Below are 17130 nucleotides of genomic sequence, written 5' to 3' on the forward strand. Positions count from 1 at the left end.
TAGTTTAACTTGTGGTTGATTGAATCAAAATATTCAATGTTATTTTTGAGTTTGATGTGAATAAAAGTATATAATGAATTTGACGAACCAAGTTTAATTGAAATTAATAAAAAATAATTTGAACAAATTATAGTTTGAAACAATTATTTGAATTGGTTAAAAGTTATATTATTAAAATGCTTTTCTAAACATTTTTGTAAATTAATTGTTCTTGTTGTCGAGTTTGATATTTCCATTTCATATATTTTTACTTAAATGAAGAATTTTGGCTTGGGCAAATATAGAACATATGCAAACCTTTCTCTCTATCCTATTTTCACTCTATTCTATTTACACTCTAGTCTCAAAATCAACTGTGTTCTCAATTCTATTTGTTCAAGTGAAAATAACTATGTAATTTAATGTTACTTTTGCTTAAATTTTTCACTCGAGAAAATCTTCATTCAAGCTAACCTGTTGAAGCTAAAGCTAAAAAATATTGAAATAATTTTGTGTTATTTATTGTTCTCTTGTCTATTTAATGAATTGTTGAGTATAATTATAAATGTAAAATAGTAGTTCGTATAATTAATTATTTGTAAGTTTGTTTAAGTGAATAATGTTGTATGTTATTTAAAATTAATTGAATTAAATGAATTTTGGAGTCAAACATATAGATGATGTGTGAACAATTATTTAAATTATATATTAAGTATTGAGACGTATGATATGACGCAAAATAGATCTAGATGATCAAAATCACATAAAGTGATATATAAGATATTGAGAAGCTAAGAGGAAAGTTCTTGACATTATTATATGTGTAAATGTACATACTTGCATTATAATAAACATAAAACCTAAAGATTTTTTGGTTCGCTTGTAAATGCAAGCTTTAGATTGGATTAAATATTAATATCTAATATATAGGACATATTTGATATTTTTCTTTGTGAAATATCTTTAATGTATAAATTTATATATGGTCTATGTACATGTGTGCGTTATTTACGTTTCAAATTATAATCACAAACACCACACGATAAACAACAAATTAGCGTTTAGCATAAATTTTTTTAGCATAAATTTGGCTACCACAATTTACTTTATTCACTAAATAACACAAAACCAATACGATTTGGTTATGTGGTTATATATAATCTTGTAAAGTCTGAGTATTTCGCTTTTTAAAGTTAAAAAAAGAGGTTTAATTAAGTTTTGAATTTATGATAAATTTAATAACTCAAATAAATTTTTATGCAAATATGAAATTAAAAAAATCTTAAAAAATTTTGATAAAAAAAATAACATTAAGATTGACTACAAAATATTATCAATATTTATAGTATTTTTAATTCTATTGTTTGAATATATTTTAAATTTGATGATAATCAAAATACTTTATTTTTAAAAAAATCATTAAATTTGAATCTATCCAACAAAACATTGAAAAAAAATAAAATAATTTAAAATAAAATCAATTCAAATTTAACATATTAATTTAAATATTTAAAATTTATGAAATTTTTATCCAAACACAAGATTTTTTTTTTCAGATTAAACTATGTCCGAAGTGTTTCTAAAATCCTATACAAATCGTCTATTTGTCTTGAAAACATTACATTATTTATCCATTCTTTTTATGAAACATCATTAAAATAACGAATGAAAGAATAATTTGAGAAAATATCAAGGGAGTGTCATTACTCATCTATTTATTATTTAAACAAATCGAAAAAAGAAAGTTTAAAAATTGACACGGTTGACCCAACACAAAAATAAATTTCACTTAAAAATATCTGCTGCAAATGAACAACAAAAGGCAAAACTCACTCAGTATCCAAAACTTTAAAGAAACTTTTTGTAAGTGTATCAGAAGAGTAAATAAAATGACACCTGAAATAAATGATAAATGTAATAAACTACATACACTCATCAGGTATTATACATCATAATTTATCATCATATTGAAGCCTTCAAATGCACTCAACGTTTTATAATACATTCTGTTTTACTATTATTAAAATATCACGTTATTGTTTTATTAGTTTGGCCGTTCGTTGTAATAGGATTTAATTTATTATTTAACCTTTTTTATCCAGATAAATATAATATACATTATTTATTTATTTACAAATCTCATCCCTCTCGAATTTATGATCAATAGTAAAGAATTCAAATATCTATTAATTTAATTAAGGTACATTGTCAAAGTTTTATGGAAAGAATAACGTGCCAAAAACTTTATATATCAAATAAGCTTGAAATTTTTTTCACACTCTTTGAGAAGGTAGACATGATGTAGATTGATTAAAGTTTCATCTATTTTGATTCAATAAATATAAATATTTTCCAAATCAATTGGTAAATTTTATTTTTCTTATTTTCAATAATTATTTTTAAAATATTATGAAATAAGTGAATTTTTTTTAATAATTTATGGCGTTACACTTGTTATAAATCTTATTTTTCTTTTATTATTGTTTCGAGTTTGTTTATTCTTGGTCGAACTCTTGATTTTGCACGTTCTAAAGTTTTTTCTTCCTACACCTACATTTATTCTTCTTGCACCCTATAGAATTTGGTGAAATGTAAGTTTTGTCCTCTCATTCTTCCTCTATACCCAATTTTCTGTGTCCAGTCCCTATACCCAGCGGCGGCGAGTTAGGTGCCGAGGTCACTATTGAAGATGGCGGCGTTGGTTGTGATGTGGGAGGAAATAGAAGTGGAAACGAAAACCACTCTTGCGACTGCTGAAATAAAGTATTACAAAAGGACAATGATACAATTGGAAGTCCCTATAGAGAAGACATAAGACACTCATTGAAGAAAGGAAAAAAAATGGTTTCTGTAATTTTGAAGAAAAAATGAGATGCATTTGATCACTGAGTTACATAAGAGAACAAATAGTTTTTTTCATTTATCATAACACTTGTTTTGTCTGTTTTACGAAGAACAAGCTCTTACACAACAAATAAGATAGCAAACACACAACAAAATAGAACAATCGAAATTTAGAAACTAAATTGAAACTGTATGATGAGTGGTACTGGTTGATGGGTTGGGTGCACATTAAGTTCATTTAGGACCAAGCTACCTTATTGAAGCATAAACTACTAGAAAAAACAGAAGACATTAACCTTAATAATAATGAACAACGAAAATCCTCACGAAGGATTTGTAGCAGCTATACGATTGAGCTCATATTGACTACACAGAACTGACCATTTATGAGCCACCTCCAACATTTCAGATTCGTCTTTCCTTGCATTTTCAAGCTTCGTTTTGTATTCTACAGTTTCCGCAATGCATTTATTTTTTTCGTCCTCCAGGGATGATAAGGAAACCTCACAAACTCTTATTTCTTCCTTCAACCTAATGATTTGTTCCTTCAAAACTACTTCCTTCCGTTGAAGTTCATCATAGAAATTCTTTTTAATAGTCACCTCATTCGCACGAGCTTCAAGTTCTGCCAATTTGTCAATGGTGGCAAAGCCTTGCTTAAAGGAGCATATAATGCTTGGGAAGTGTCGGTGCATAGTGTCTATAATATGTTTGAGTCCATCTGATACTTTGACATCTTTGAAAGGAAGGTTGGATAGGAAATTAAGAGCAGACAAAAGGCAAAGGCTGTTAGTCTCAGAACTAACTATATCCTTCAGAGACATCTTCAGATACTTTTCTAACTCAACAAGGGTCTTTCCAACTAGGTTATCTTCACCCTCTTTCCCCACAACAACTGGTGCAAATAAACTAATGATATCATTGGCCCCAAAGTCTTCAATGATTCTAGGAAGGCCTTCACTTTCTTTAGCAATGCGTGCCTCAATTTGGCTGCTCTTAATTTTACTCTGGGAGAAATAAGAAGAAAATATAACAGAAAAGACGTTAGCATCAAGTCATTCTAATTGCAAAGCATTGAGTTTCTTAACACAATTTTGGATGATTCATATAAGTGCAAGTAGAAGTTAAAATGTGATCTTTTTCTTTTTGAGGTCCAACTGAGAGCTGGTGGATTCGGAAAGAATTGATGAAGCTGCCATATTGGTATTCTTTACTATGGTTTCCTCTACACCAACTTGCTCAATACTCTGTGCAAGAACAAATGATATGTAGCTTTGGTGTAATAAGTTGCAGACTTAATTTCTTTCTATGACTTATACTAGCAGGGTTAAGTGCACATACATATTAATTTAGAATAATTTATGGTATTTTTGTTTGCCATTTACCTTAGGAATTTCAGCAAGTGGTTTTTTCTGCTCCATCAAACACGGTTCACTAGTCTGTTGTGTGTCCACCAATGGCTAAACAAAGTAATAAAAAGATTTAAAATCACAATAGTCTCATCCAATACTCATAAAAAGATTTATTAGACTCACATTTGAGGGTGTTGGCTTTTCAACGGTTTGCGAGTTTGTTAATGATGTTGCTATTCTTGGTATTTCTGAAGTGAAAACTTCTGCAACAAATTCCTGCTCTGCTTCTTCATTTCTCAGAGCCAAAATGTGGTCATTAGAAACAAAACCTATTTCACATTCTTTATGAACCAAGTCAGAACCTTCTTCCAAGCTAATCTTAGGCCCATCACCTTCTTCAACAACGTCCCCACTACTACACCTGTTTAACAAACTTAAATTGCTTGCCAGAGAACAAAAAACTCAGAAACTGATGCTATCAATCTTGTAAGAATTTCATATGCCACCAAATGTATACTCATCTAATAAAATAGTTATACCTATTAGAATTCTCATCTATTTCTCTCCGTGCAATGTCCGCTCCTAGCTTAGGATCCCTCGCCACAGCACGTTGACGCATTTCCTCTACCCATGAACTCTCAAACCCAATTTCAATAGCTTCTTCACATAGTTTATGGAACTCTTTTTCTCTTTGAGGAATAACACTATCGTCACTTTCCTTCTGAAGGAACAACAACATATCTGCCAAAATTTTCAACCTCCAAGCTTGAAAGCGCTGACTAAACTTCTTGGAAGCATTCCAGAGATGAGGATATGTTGTTATTGCCTCCACCAAAAGAGAAATTTGTGCATCATCCAGATCAACAAAATGTTTATATGTTCCTAATCTTGTACGGATATCTGCAGAAGCTGTAAAAAGTTTGAGAGAGTGATATGAAAATATAGGATAGAAATGAGAAAATAAGAAATCAGAAACCTGAAGAAATGTCAATGTTGTTATTAGGAAAAACATATATTCCCTCTTGTTTATGCAAAAGGTTCAACCCTTCTTCTACTTGGATTCCTTGGCTTGCCACTATTCCTGGCTTTCCTTCATTCATCTTATCATCTTGTTCAACTACCTTGGAATCAATGTGAGTTGCAACAGCATCTCCAATGCCAATGTTTTCAACTCCAGTGGATGAAGATTTAATGCTCTCATTTTCTACGTCATCAATCTCCTGTGTATTATAAATTGAAAAAATACGATTGAGTGAGTAGTTCTAAAGTTTGAAAATAGCCTTATTACTATTGCTACTTCAAGTGCATATTGGTATGGAAAATCTCCTTTACGGTTTCCTTTTAGGTGTTAGTTTTAGTATTACAAAATCCATCAGTGATAAGGTAGAACTTTTTCAATAAATGTTGTCAGTTTCATATTTACAATGCAAAAGGTAAGTTTGGTAAGATAACTTTCATTGTGACTATACTTCCTTCTTCTCCATATTTAGGTTCTGACCTGTGATGAAGTGAACTCACTGCTATCATTAATAGTTGAACAGTCGTCTATGGATCTTATTATGTCTTGAAATTCCCAACTACGAACTTCAGTGTTTATGAAATCTGTAGAAATATATATATATATATATATATATATATATATATATATATATATGAGGAAATTAAGGTGAAAATGAAATTCATAACAAAAAGGAATACAACCTCAATTTTCCATGATGGATAATTATATCTTTACAATTAAAAACAAAACAAAAAAAAAGATATAAATGGTTGGGAATATTTTTACCACACATCAAAATAAAGTGGCGACTTATTAAAAGACTCGCAGCAAAAATTAAGTTAATAATATAATTTAAAAAAAAAATCTGGTGGTACTCGGTTGGGAATTGGAAACCATGCCAATATATACGTATGCAAGACTTATTTCAAAACATTTAGTTAATATAACAATTATTTGATATTTCTTGACATCATAAAAAAATTAAAAATAATAAATTTTAATAGTACACTAGGATAGATTAAATTACATAGATAACTAAATTGTAAAGTGCAAACAAAATGTGAAAATAACTAAAATTCTTAAAATAATTTGAGTATAATAAAATATTTCCATTGTTGAATAAAAGTGAGATAAAATTACATTTAATTTGAAACTCATAAACTTCCTTTTTGAGAGTGTATGAGTTAAGACCAACATTTATGTAGAAAAGAATTAGATAGCAGAGTTACCTCATTTCTATACTCTAATAGTTTAAGATTAATTTAAGAGTTTGAACATTTGAAGACTTTATATAGTATTCACCTTTGTGAGGAAAATCTTCAAGGAGCTTCTGAAGAGTAGTTGTTGAAGTGAAAGAGAGTTTTGGACATTTGTAGACAACGCGATTCTTTAAATTATGCAATTCGATCTCTTGACTGAAGTTTGAAAGATGCATAAATATTAAAAGTTTGAGTCTCGGAAACTCAACTTTAATCTTTCCTTGTTTACATCCAACAAGCTCTTCTAGTTCATTGGCTCCATTTATGGCCAGAAGATGAAGATTGGGAAGCTCATTAGAAGCAGATCCAGAGAATAATCTTTTCAACTTGTGACAATCATCAACATGCAATGCTTCTAGTTTTGGGAAGCATGGTTGAGGAGAATGAATATTCGACAAATTTTTATCCCATTCAATGATTTGTCTTAATTCTTTGCATTTACTTATCTTCAAAAGCTTCAAATTTGGTAAGCATCTTAAAACAGACTTTGGAAAGACTACTTCCAATTTCGCACATTCAATTATTTCTAGTTCTTCAAGATTTGGGAACGCAAAATAATTCTTTGAAGCTTCTTTATCACATCCAATAATCTCCTCTACTTCAGAGCCCCTATTTATGGAAAGAAGATTGGACCCATCTTCTTCAATGATCTGCTTCAATTCCATGCATTGTGATATGGTTAGCCACTTCAACTCTGGTAAGCATCTTACAACAGATTTTGGAAAGATTACTTCCAACTTTCCACAATGCCTTATTTCTAATGTGGTAAGATGTTGGAGAGTAAGTGAATTGTTGGGACCCACCCAAATATAAGTCATTTGAGGTAGAAATTTTAACACCAAGTACTCTAACCTTAAACTCACTTGTTGGCCAATCATTTCATGTTCATTAAGACAAAAAATACCTTCTGCATCAGAGTGCTTTATGTTTAGAGTTTCCAAAGTGAGGAGATGGTTCTGAATCCCTTTCCGATCCTGTAGGACATTAAGAGGAAATGGATAGAAACATCTGTAACACTTAAACTCCTTCAAAGACGGGCACGTCATAGTGAGAGTGTTGGTAGAACAAAGGCTAACAAACTTTGGTAGATTACGAAGAGAGAGTATTTCCAATGCTGAGAATTGAATATGAATCTCCTTATAATCCTTATTAGCTACGTCATATTGCCCAAACATATATTTCAATTCGGAACAGCCATACACTGAGAGTTCTTTTAAGTTAGGAAAGATAGCTTTCATGTTCTCTTTGCCATATTCATCATCAGTGTCTATTTCATTCAATTCTCCAACAAAAGAAACAGGGAATATACTCTCCAATAAGTCACAATCACTGATACGTAGCTTTTTCAAACTTTGGAAGATTGAAATATCAGTCTGACAATCATGCTCATCCTCAATAATGCTTTCCTCCTGATTTCTATTGACCCTTTCGTGAGTTACTACATCTTTCAAACTCTCGCAGCCTTCTATGAATAATTCTTCCAAAGAAGTCAAGGTCTTAGCTATAAATGCTGTAAAAATTGAGCCTAACTTTCCACACCATGTTATCTTAAGACTTGTAAGGCTGGATAGAGTTCCTGAAAAGCAATTATAAATTAAAAAACTATTGGTTTCTAGGAACTAAAGCCACAATCTAGAGAGTCGAGTTATCGGTTAATAATGATGAAAATAATCGTAAAGAAAGTTTCCTTTAAATAATTTTAAACTTAAGAAACAATTTCACATGCAAATATAATTGTCTTTAATTTTAAATGAGACCGTGTATTAACAAGTTTAAGTAAAAGTAGATTAGTATTGTCTCGAGTTTCAATCTTACTAATGGAAAATAACATCATGACGAAACAATATATGATTATTATGCTTAAATTTTTCATATATAGTAACAGATTTACAATGTTTGTGTAACTTGTAAATAAGTTGGAACCTACATGTGTCATCATTTAAGCAATACTATGTAAACTTACTAATACACGCTATGTTATATAAATGTGGATGCTTACCTTCCTCAACGATTTCATCAAGTTCTTCTTTTCTATCCTGCTCTGTTAATGGAACAATATCTCCAATTATTTGTTCTAGCTTGTCACATTCGCTTATATCGAGATCTTTCAATTGAGTTAAGCCTCCTACAATGTTGGTTGAGAATATATATTTTAGTTCTGGACAGCTATATACCTCTACTTCCTGAAGATTTTGGAAGATTTGTACAGGATGTCCATTGGTGAATTCATCTTCACTTTTCTCTGCTTTCTCATCATCTTCTAATATATGCTTCAGTTCATCACATCTTGATATTTTTAATATTTTCAATTTTACCAATCTTCGAGCAACAACATATCTGAAGAGAAATGTCAGTCGTGGACAATCACTTAAATACAGCTCCTCTAAGTTCTCAAAAGACCCATTGGCAGGAAGAAAACAATTCCATATAACTCTTAGATTTCTCATGTTCACGATTCCCAGCTTATGCAACTTGGAGAAGAGAATTACCACCTCACTCGAGCGACTACCAGTGTCAATCAAACATTCTAACTCTTCAGAATCACGTATCTCCAACGTATTCAACTCATTCAAATCTCCTCCTTCAATTTGAAATATATCAGGGATCATATTTTTTGCACCTCCATGAATATTTCCTACAAATAAATCCTTTGCTTTTTTTGCCAAATCCTTTATTACCTTATTTGATATGTCAAAATGGTTAAGTAATAAAGTTCTGCCATGAATGTAAATATCTCCATAATAAAAATGGCCAAATTTATGCGACCCTAACACAATTGCATACCTTTGCAGTGTTTCGGGAACGCTAAACGTCTTAAAGAATTCAATATTGTCTTCACTGTTAGCATCCCGCCATTTTCCTTCAATATCAATAATGTACAACTCTTCCAAAAGTGGGATTCTCTTCATCACTTCAAAATTCTTCACTTTAATGTCACAATTCTTCAACCCCAACAATTTTAGTGTAATTGCAACATCAGTTTGTAATTCAGGGAATGAAGGTAGTAAACAACGAGTTAACGAGAGACTTTGAAGATTTTTCATATCGCTTAAAAATGAGAAGTCGCTCAATTCACAATTGAAAATTATTAGATCTCGAAGATTTGTTAATGTTTTCAAAGATATTGTTGACAATCGTCTTTCTTCAAAGTCATTGTTGACAAGAATAAAAACTTTGAGCCTTCCCATTCTTTTGAAAATCCCATCAAATTCTTTCATCTTTGTCTGTAAGAATAGAAACTCAAGATTGGAGCAATCCAAATCATTTGGAATTTCGCACACCATAGATATCTTACAGAATTTTGTTCCACTGTAACATCTTTTTCCACTTCACACTTTATCATCTTATTCTCATTTTGTGCTATGATGTGGGCCACATCTCGAACTAAGTCATGCATTTTGACATATTCATCATCTGCATCCAACAAACAACAACTAACAAGCTTAAATTTAGCGGCAATCACTTCACACCTTGCCTCTTCATATGAGTGAGCTTCTCCAACTACACCTAAGCCTATTGCACATCTTGTTAAAAGTTCAACTTGAATTTCATAATCTTCAGGAAACACAGAGCACAACAGCAAAAGTGATTTAGCTTCTTCAGTATCTAAATTATCATAGCTCAGCTGTAGACACTTGTAGGGATCAATCAAACCTCTTTCAATATTTATTGGCTTCGACCGTCTTAATTTATTTAATGCAACACTCCATACAGTCTCGGCTTTTCCCTTCAAACTACAAGCAACAGCTGCAATGGCAACAGGCAATCCTTTACATTCATTGGAAATTAATCTTCCCATTTCCTTTAAGGTATCAGAGGTGGCTTCTGTTATAATTGCTTTATTTTGAAAAAGAGTTCATGCTTCATCATCCGTTAAAATTGGCAAGTAAATCTTTCTTTGACAATCCATTAAAGTACAAACTTCTTCTAATCGAGTGGTAATGAGAATCTTGCAGCCTTTATGGTGTTCAGAAGGAGGAATCCCAATACGACCAAAGTCAAGCTTCTCCCACACATCATCTAGAATTAAAAGAGCACTTTTTTCTTCGGTTAAAATTGAGCACAATCTTTGAGCTCTCTGCATTTCTTCGGTTTCTGGAATTACATGTTGTAGTGAACTTGCTATTTTTTCTTGAATCCTTCGAACTTCCACTGAACTAGAAACAGGTACAAAAAGAACTTTTTCAAAAAGATGGTCTGCTTCTACTAATTTCATAACCTCCATTGCTAATGTGGTTTTACCACAACCCCCCATTCCATACAACCCAATCATGGAAACATCATTATTTTTCACTGCATCCAGTAGTTGCTCATATGCAGATTGTCTACTCTCAAAATTCATGCATTTTTCTGAAAGAATGTCAAGGGTGCCTGAAGGTAGCGTAGCGATGCGGTCAAATGACACATATTTTTTACCTTCATCAATGAACTTCTCAAGGTCAAAAATTTTATTTTCTAGCTTTTTTCCTAATCGGTATCGCCAAATCCAATTTGGACAATACCCAAAGCAGCACATTTTTTTTGTTCTTGCCTCTTCTAGCAACTTATTCACTTTACCTATGTTACTCATAGCATCTTGCAGCCACTTGTTAACAACTCCACTTGTCTCTTTAGTTTTTCTCTTGGCATCTTCAACGGATTTTTGGACATCATCTTTTGTTACAATCAAATCGTCCTCTTCTTGCTCAAGTTTTCTTACAACATTGTTAAAGGAGCGAAGATAACGCAATTGATTTAATACCCCACACACTAAATCTCTTGAAACAGAAGATGCAAAGCCCACAAGGTAGTCCATCAATTTGTTCCACCAAATGCAACTTTCTTTAACCTCAACAACAAAGGATGTATTAGATAAAAATATTTACTTTTAATAACAGTATGTTTTGATAAAGTTTTAACCTCCGTCCAACAAAAAAATGAATCATATCCAAACGTGTATTTAATGACACACAAGTATGTAAATCAAAATATTTCTTAAGTCAAAAAAAAAAGTATAGGAGTACAAAATATAGTTTGATCAAAACATGCACTATATACAAAATTAACATTATATATTTTTTGTAAGTTTAATTTTGTTGATATTTGTTTATATTTTCTGAAACACTTTTAAATCGTATCAAATTTAGAAAAAAATTGTAAATAGGAAATGAACAAAAAATATGTAATTCTGTAAAATGTTAATTGTTATAGAGAATTCTATAAATCAAGTTATTATATGTATGAAGAGATTGGTGACCTAGTGAGTAAGAAGAATTCCACACTTACGCCCAAAACCACTTTAAAAACATTTCGTTATACAAAACCATACTTTGGTTATACCTTGCGAGCTGGGTATTTTTGGCCAACGCTGGAGCAAGACTGTAAAATGTTCTTTCAAAAATGTAAATGTTGTTAAGAGCACGTCAACAACATCAGTATACGAGCTGAACAACATTTTTGCCTCGTGGTCGTCCGTCTAGTGGGGAATGGACATTTTCAGTCCCTTCCTGGTCAATAGAGCACATAACAAATTTCTCTTAGTGTCTATCAACTATTTCACCAAGTAGGTAGAAGTTGAACCCTTGGCTACCATTACTACCCAACATGTTCAAAAATTTGTTTGGAAGATCATATGTTGGTTCGACCTACCACGTACGGTGGAAATGGATAATGGTCGACGATTTCTTGATAAGAAGCTAGTCGAGTTCTATAAAAACTTAGGCATCAAGCACTTCATCAGCTCAATCAAACATACTCAAACAAATGGCCAGGTCAAAGCTGTAAATAAGACAATTGTAGCCGAGCTAAAGCGGCGGCTGGGGAGCCAAGGGCAGATCAGTGGACGAATTGCGAGAATTCCTTTGGGGTACCATTGCTCCCCACATGAAACCATTGGAGAAACCCCCCTTTAACCTAATGTATGGTACTGATGTCATGCTACCAATCGAAGTAGGAGAACCGTCTGCCCAAAAGAAACTGGCAAAATCTGAACTTGAACGAAGAATATATCCGAGCAAAGCTAGACACTTTGCCAAAAGGTATAATATGTCGGAAAACTTGCGAGGCCAGAAGAAACTGTGCTTACGGGAAGCTCACGGGAAATTGGGAAGGCCTATTCATGGGTCACTGAAGATTTAAAGAACGGCGAGTGCCGGCTCGAACACCCAAATGACAAAGCAATACCAAACACATGGGATGCGTCACATCTCAAGTTTTACTTTAGTTAAAAATCCTTGTAATATTTTCTGATAGTGAATAAAATCAGGAGGATGCAGAGCCGATAATCTGTGTACACCCAACCTATGAAACATTCTAAGTGAACTCCTTGAGCTGATTGATCGACATGGAATGTTCCAGGTAAACTCTTGTTGTATCATCATTCATCCAACCTAAGAAACATTTCAAGTAAACTCTTAGAGCTGGCCGATTGGTTAGGAACGTTCCAAGTAAACTCTCAAGTCATTCATCCAACCTTGGGAATGTTCCGAGTGAACTCTTAAAGTTGACGAATCGGCAAGGAATGTTCCAAGTAAACTCTCATCGTATCATCATTCATCAACCTTAAAGGATGTTCCAAGTAAACCCCCTAGAGATGACCGATCGAAATCAAGTGTTCCTTAAGAAGTTATAAAAGTGAAAAAAAACATGAACATTATCATTTAATTCCGACTTCAAAGTTCAAGAAAGTTAGAAAGATATTAACATGCTACATGACGGAACGTCGTATTTAAAGTGCATAAAAAGTTGTTATAAAGTACAAATAAAGCATTAAGCCTTGAAGGCAACAAAGCAACAATTCCATTAAAAGTATGTGTGAGGTATACAAAAGAGGCTGAGCAGGAAACAAGGTGGCTTAATATCAAAAGCCTTGTTTCTCGAACGGCCCATTTATAATTTAAGTTGTAAAAAATTAAAATAAAAAACCCCAATGCCTAGGAAGGTCCTTCACTTTTCCCTATCCTCTTCTCTCTCCCTTGCATCTTCAACAATAACCTCTATATGTTGAGGTTCTTTTGGAACGATCGAAAGTGCTTCATTGGCTTGAGCGAAAGGATCGGGAATGTCCACAAGCTACACATCGATCACTATCTTAATGATGTCATAACCTTCATAACAGGTCAAGACGTCAAAAAAGTGAGCACACTACATGATTCCCTTGTGGAAGCCATTGATGTGTTCGTTGTACACTTCGCCTTCAAAAGATTCATTTTCCTTAGTCAACTTGGCCCTCTCTGCTAGAAGATCATCCCGCTCGGCCAGCAGATCCTTACACTGCCCGCCCGTCCATTGAAGTTCAAGCTTCAAGTCATCATTAGCCTGTAGTAGTTGCAATTGGAGTTGTGGGCTTCAATCACAGTGGTCGAGGCCTTTTTCTTATTCTCTTCCTCGACCTTGTGCACCTCCTCTAAACAACAATTAAATTCCTCGTTCGCCTTAAGAGCCTACTCCAGGTCTAGCTAAGCGGCTTGCAACTCTTCGGTTGAAGCAGTGCCCTTAGGGGTATACCCACCAAGCATGCCATGCAAATACTAGCCCGAATGTCTAGTTCATTAGCCATATTTGCAGCCTCCTCAGAAGTCATCCCCTTGAAGAACACCTTCTCTTCGGGAGATAGATTGAAGGCCACATGGTTAGCGATCTATACATTCGAATCGAGCGACTCGGTAAGAAGAGGCCCTTCTAGCGAACTTATTTTGCTTCTCTTATGCGAAGAATGATCGTTAAGAGGTTTTGGTCAAACGATCGGGGTCAAGGGTGTGCAACCTTGGGATCCTTGACAGTTTGGGTTGGAGCAATAACCTAGGGAGAGGGGGCGAGAAGATGTGCCCTCCTAAGCCTTCTTCAACTCTTCCTTTCACCGAGCGACCATCATAGAGAAGGCGTTTGACTTTCCCTTATCCATGGCAGCCGTAAGATCTGAAAGAAAAAAGAAAACTTAGATAAGTTAAAAATGATAGTTCTAAGACATTACATAACAAAAGGCTTACCAAACACTCTAGTACATAGAGCGTCTGAGCCAAGATAATTGATAAGCTCATAGGAGGGGGCCCAACGGGGTAATTGGTTAATCATGTCGATCGTTTCTATTTCCGCTAGTGTCAGTGCGGATTTTTCCCAAGCAGTTATTCTCTTAGGATGCTCGGTCCAATAGAAGGAAAATTTAGGTTGGCCGTTATCTATAAAAAATCTCAACTGACCAAGCTTTGTTATTACAACTTCAATAAAGTTTTCTTATTCCCCTTATAAGATGTATTGAAAAAGGTAAAAAAGGTCTGATCCTTCTCTGAAATAAGAGGCACCCAATACTTGTTAGGATGTGGCCTGGTGCGAAAAAATTACAAAAACAATGTGGGCATTGGAGTCGAATCCAAGGCCTTGCATACGGTGACAAACGCTTGCATGAAAGCCACCCACATTGAGATGAAGAGTGGTTGGGGCCACATTCAACTCCCATAAAACTACCATGTGGAAGTCAAAGAATGGAAGTTGAACGACATGTCATGAAAAATAATGGAGTGTGCGTAGAAAAAGTCAGACGTGTAACCCTCCTTCCCGCGTGGCAAGCACACTTGGTACTCTTGCAAACGAAAAGCTTGAAACACCCTGCATTTGCGGCATCCACCACTAGGTTTACTCCATCCTTGAAATCCACCAAGGATGTGCCGATATTGAAGTAGGAAACATAGAGGCCAACCTCATGAGGAGCCCAACCATATCCTGGAACGGGCGATAACGGGGCGACCGACCCCGTCCATTCAACTTCCACATTTATCTCTATGGTGGCCCCCACACCCTCTTCGACTGAAGCAACCTCATTATTTATGTACACAGTTGTCCTCCATCATCTGAGGACTCTCCCCGCTTAGTTGATCCTAGAATAGAGTAACCAACGGACGACGATGACGACTCTCACACATCATTAGCATATCCCCGACCTTCCCTCTTGACGGACTCCTTAGATGAAGAAAGCACCATGGTTGACATTATTAACTTAGAGTAGAGAAGAAGAGAAAATGTTTGGTGGCAAAGAGTAGGAAAAGTGTAAGTGTGAAAATGACAACAACCCCACTCCCTATTTATAGAAAAAAAAATAGTTTTTGCAGGCAAATCTCAGCCACCGAAATCAACTTGATCCGACGATCGACAACATGTGACCTTCCGTTTCAAGTGGATGCACCAATCCCAAGGATACACGTGTCTCACTCATATTCGACGGAACCCACCCTATCACAGAATTCTTGGTCGTTTATCCGACCATAATAAACCCCAACGACCCTTTTAAATGAAAGAAATGCCCGAGTTTAGGAAGCCTGTACACTGTATGACCGCGCAATTAATCATGAACCGAGCGGTCAATAGAGCCTTCAATGCAACAACGAAATGATCGACGAACCGTGAACAAGATCAACAAATAAGAATAATTATGTTAACTACTAAGTTAGGTCAATTATTGTAAGGGTCATAATTGGGCCAACACTAATTCAAAGCTCATTCCAAAAGTCTATAAATACATATTTGATATTCAGGTAGTTGGTTACTCTTACTACACATTTACTGCAGACAAACACTAACTTTAGACAAAGTATCTTTTATAGGTAAGACCCGATCGAACTTAACCTCGATCCCATAAATCAAAATAGTATGTAATTTTAACTAATACATATTTTAATTTTCATTAATATTATAATTAGTGTGTGTGGTATATTATGTATCACTTAAAGAAGAATGCTAGTATACGTTAATTGTGGTTTGATTGTTATGATTAAATTATGCATTTTATTACTCAATGTTTATGTGAAATTTCATTATGAGGTATCGGTTCTAAACTAATGAATTTTCGTGTATCAATTGTTTTAATGTTTAATGGGCATAATTTCTCTAATTTGAATAAACAAATCATGTTATTACTAACCCTAGCGGCTATGAACAAAAAGCTTTTGGATAGATGAAACAAACTTAATGTTCATGATGATGGCCATCTCAAATAATATTAAGACGACTCTTCCTAATATTGAAAATGTAAAAGAGTTTATAGGGTTTGTGGGAGAGCGCCCTACACAATTGATAAGTCTCTTGTTGGGACATTAACAAGTACATTAGTCACCATAAATGGGTCACATTCTTTGGATGAGCATATTATTGAAATGTTAAACATTATAGTAAGACTTAAGGCATTTGAAATAGGTATGAATGAGAACTTCCTTGTGCAACTTATTTTGAGCTCATTATCATTTAGGTAGGGGTGGACAAATCGAACTGAATTGTATTGCACTGCTAAAAACTGAACTGAACTGTAAAACAGTTCAGACAAACTGAACTGAACTGTAAAACAGTTCAGACAAACTGAACTGAACTGTTTTTTGTTTTATCAAACTGAACTGAAATGAACTATACTGAATTATACTAAATTACAGTATGAATTGAACTGAACTATTAACTGAATTGTAAACTACACTAACTGAACTATTAACTGAACTGTAAACTGCACTAACTGAACTAAACTATTAACTAAATTGTAAATTACACTAACTGAACTATTAACTAAATTGTAAACTACACTAATTTTAACTAAACTACAATATAAACTGAANTNAACTAGTAANTATNCTAATTTTAAACTGAATTGTACTAATTTTTAAACTAAATAGTATAACAATACATGTTCTTTTCTTTTTAATTGAAAATTATTTTAATATTTATTTTATTTTATTCATAA

General features: G+C 33.7%; 2 protein-coding genes across 3 annotated transcripts in view; both read right to left on the reverse strand.

The window, feature by feature from the left end:
* LOC106753628 overlaps window positions 1-17130 on the reverse strand; it is a 93017-nt gene that overhangs the window by 52430 nt on the left and 23457 nt on the right. The window lies entirely within an intron of this gene.
* The window catches only part of LOC111241072, a 27698-nt gene continuing 13496 nt past the window's right edge, over window positions 2929-17130 (reverse strand). Inside the window, exons 2-7 of one of the 2 annotated variants that reach the window (XM_022777582.1) lie at window positions 5674-5777; window positions 5152-5395; window positions 4715-5084; window positions 4359-4596; window positions 4209-4283; window positions 2929-3830 (exon numbers count right to left, since the gene is read on the reverse strand). In XM_022777582.1, the coding sequence (XP_022633303.1) occupies window positions 3147-3830; window positions 4209-4283; window positions 4359-4596; window positions 4715-5084; window positions 5152-5275 (1491 nt within the window). In that variant the 5' untranslated portion in view covers window positions 5276-5395; window positions 5674-5777 and the 3' untranslated portion in view covers window positions 2929-3146. Of the gene's footprint in view, window positions 3831-4208; window positions 4284-4358; window positions 4618-4714; window positions 5396-5673; window positions 5778-17130 lie in introns of those variants that run through there. The other variant, XM_022777583.1, reaches the window with a different exon arrangement.

The sequence above is a fragment of the Vigna radiata genome, unplaced genomic scaffold (genome assembly GCF_000741045.1).
Source record: "Vigna radiata var. radiata cultivar VC1973A unplaced genomic scaffold, Vradiata_ver6 scaffold_134, whole genome shotgun sequence".
Taxonomy (NCBI): Eukaryota; Viridiplantae; Streptophyta; class Magnoliopsida; order Fabales; family Fabaceae; genus Vigna; species Vigna radiata.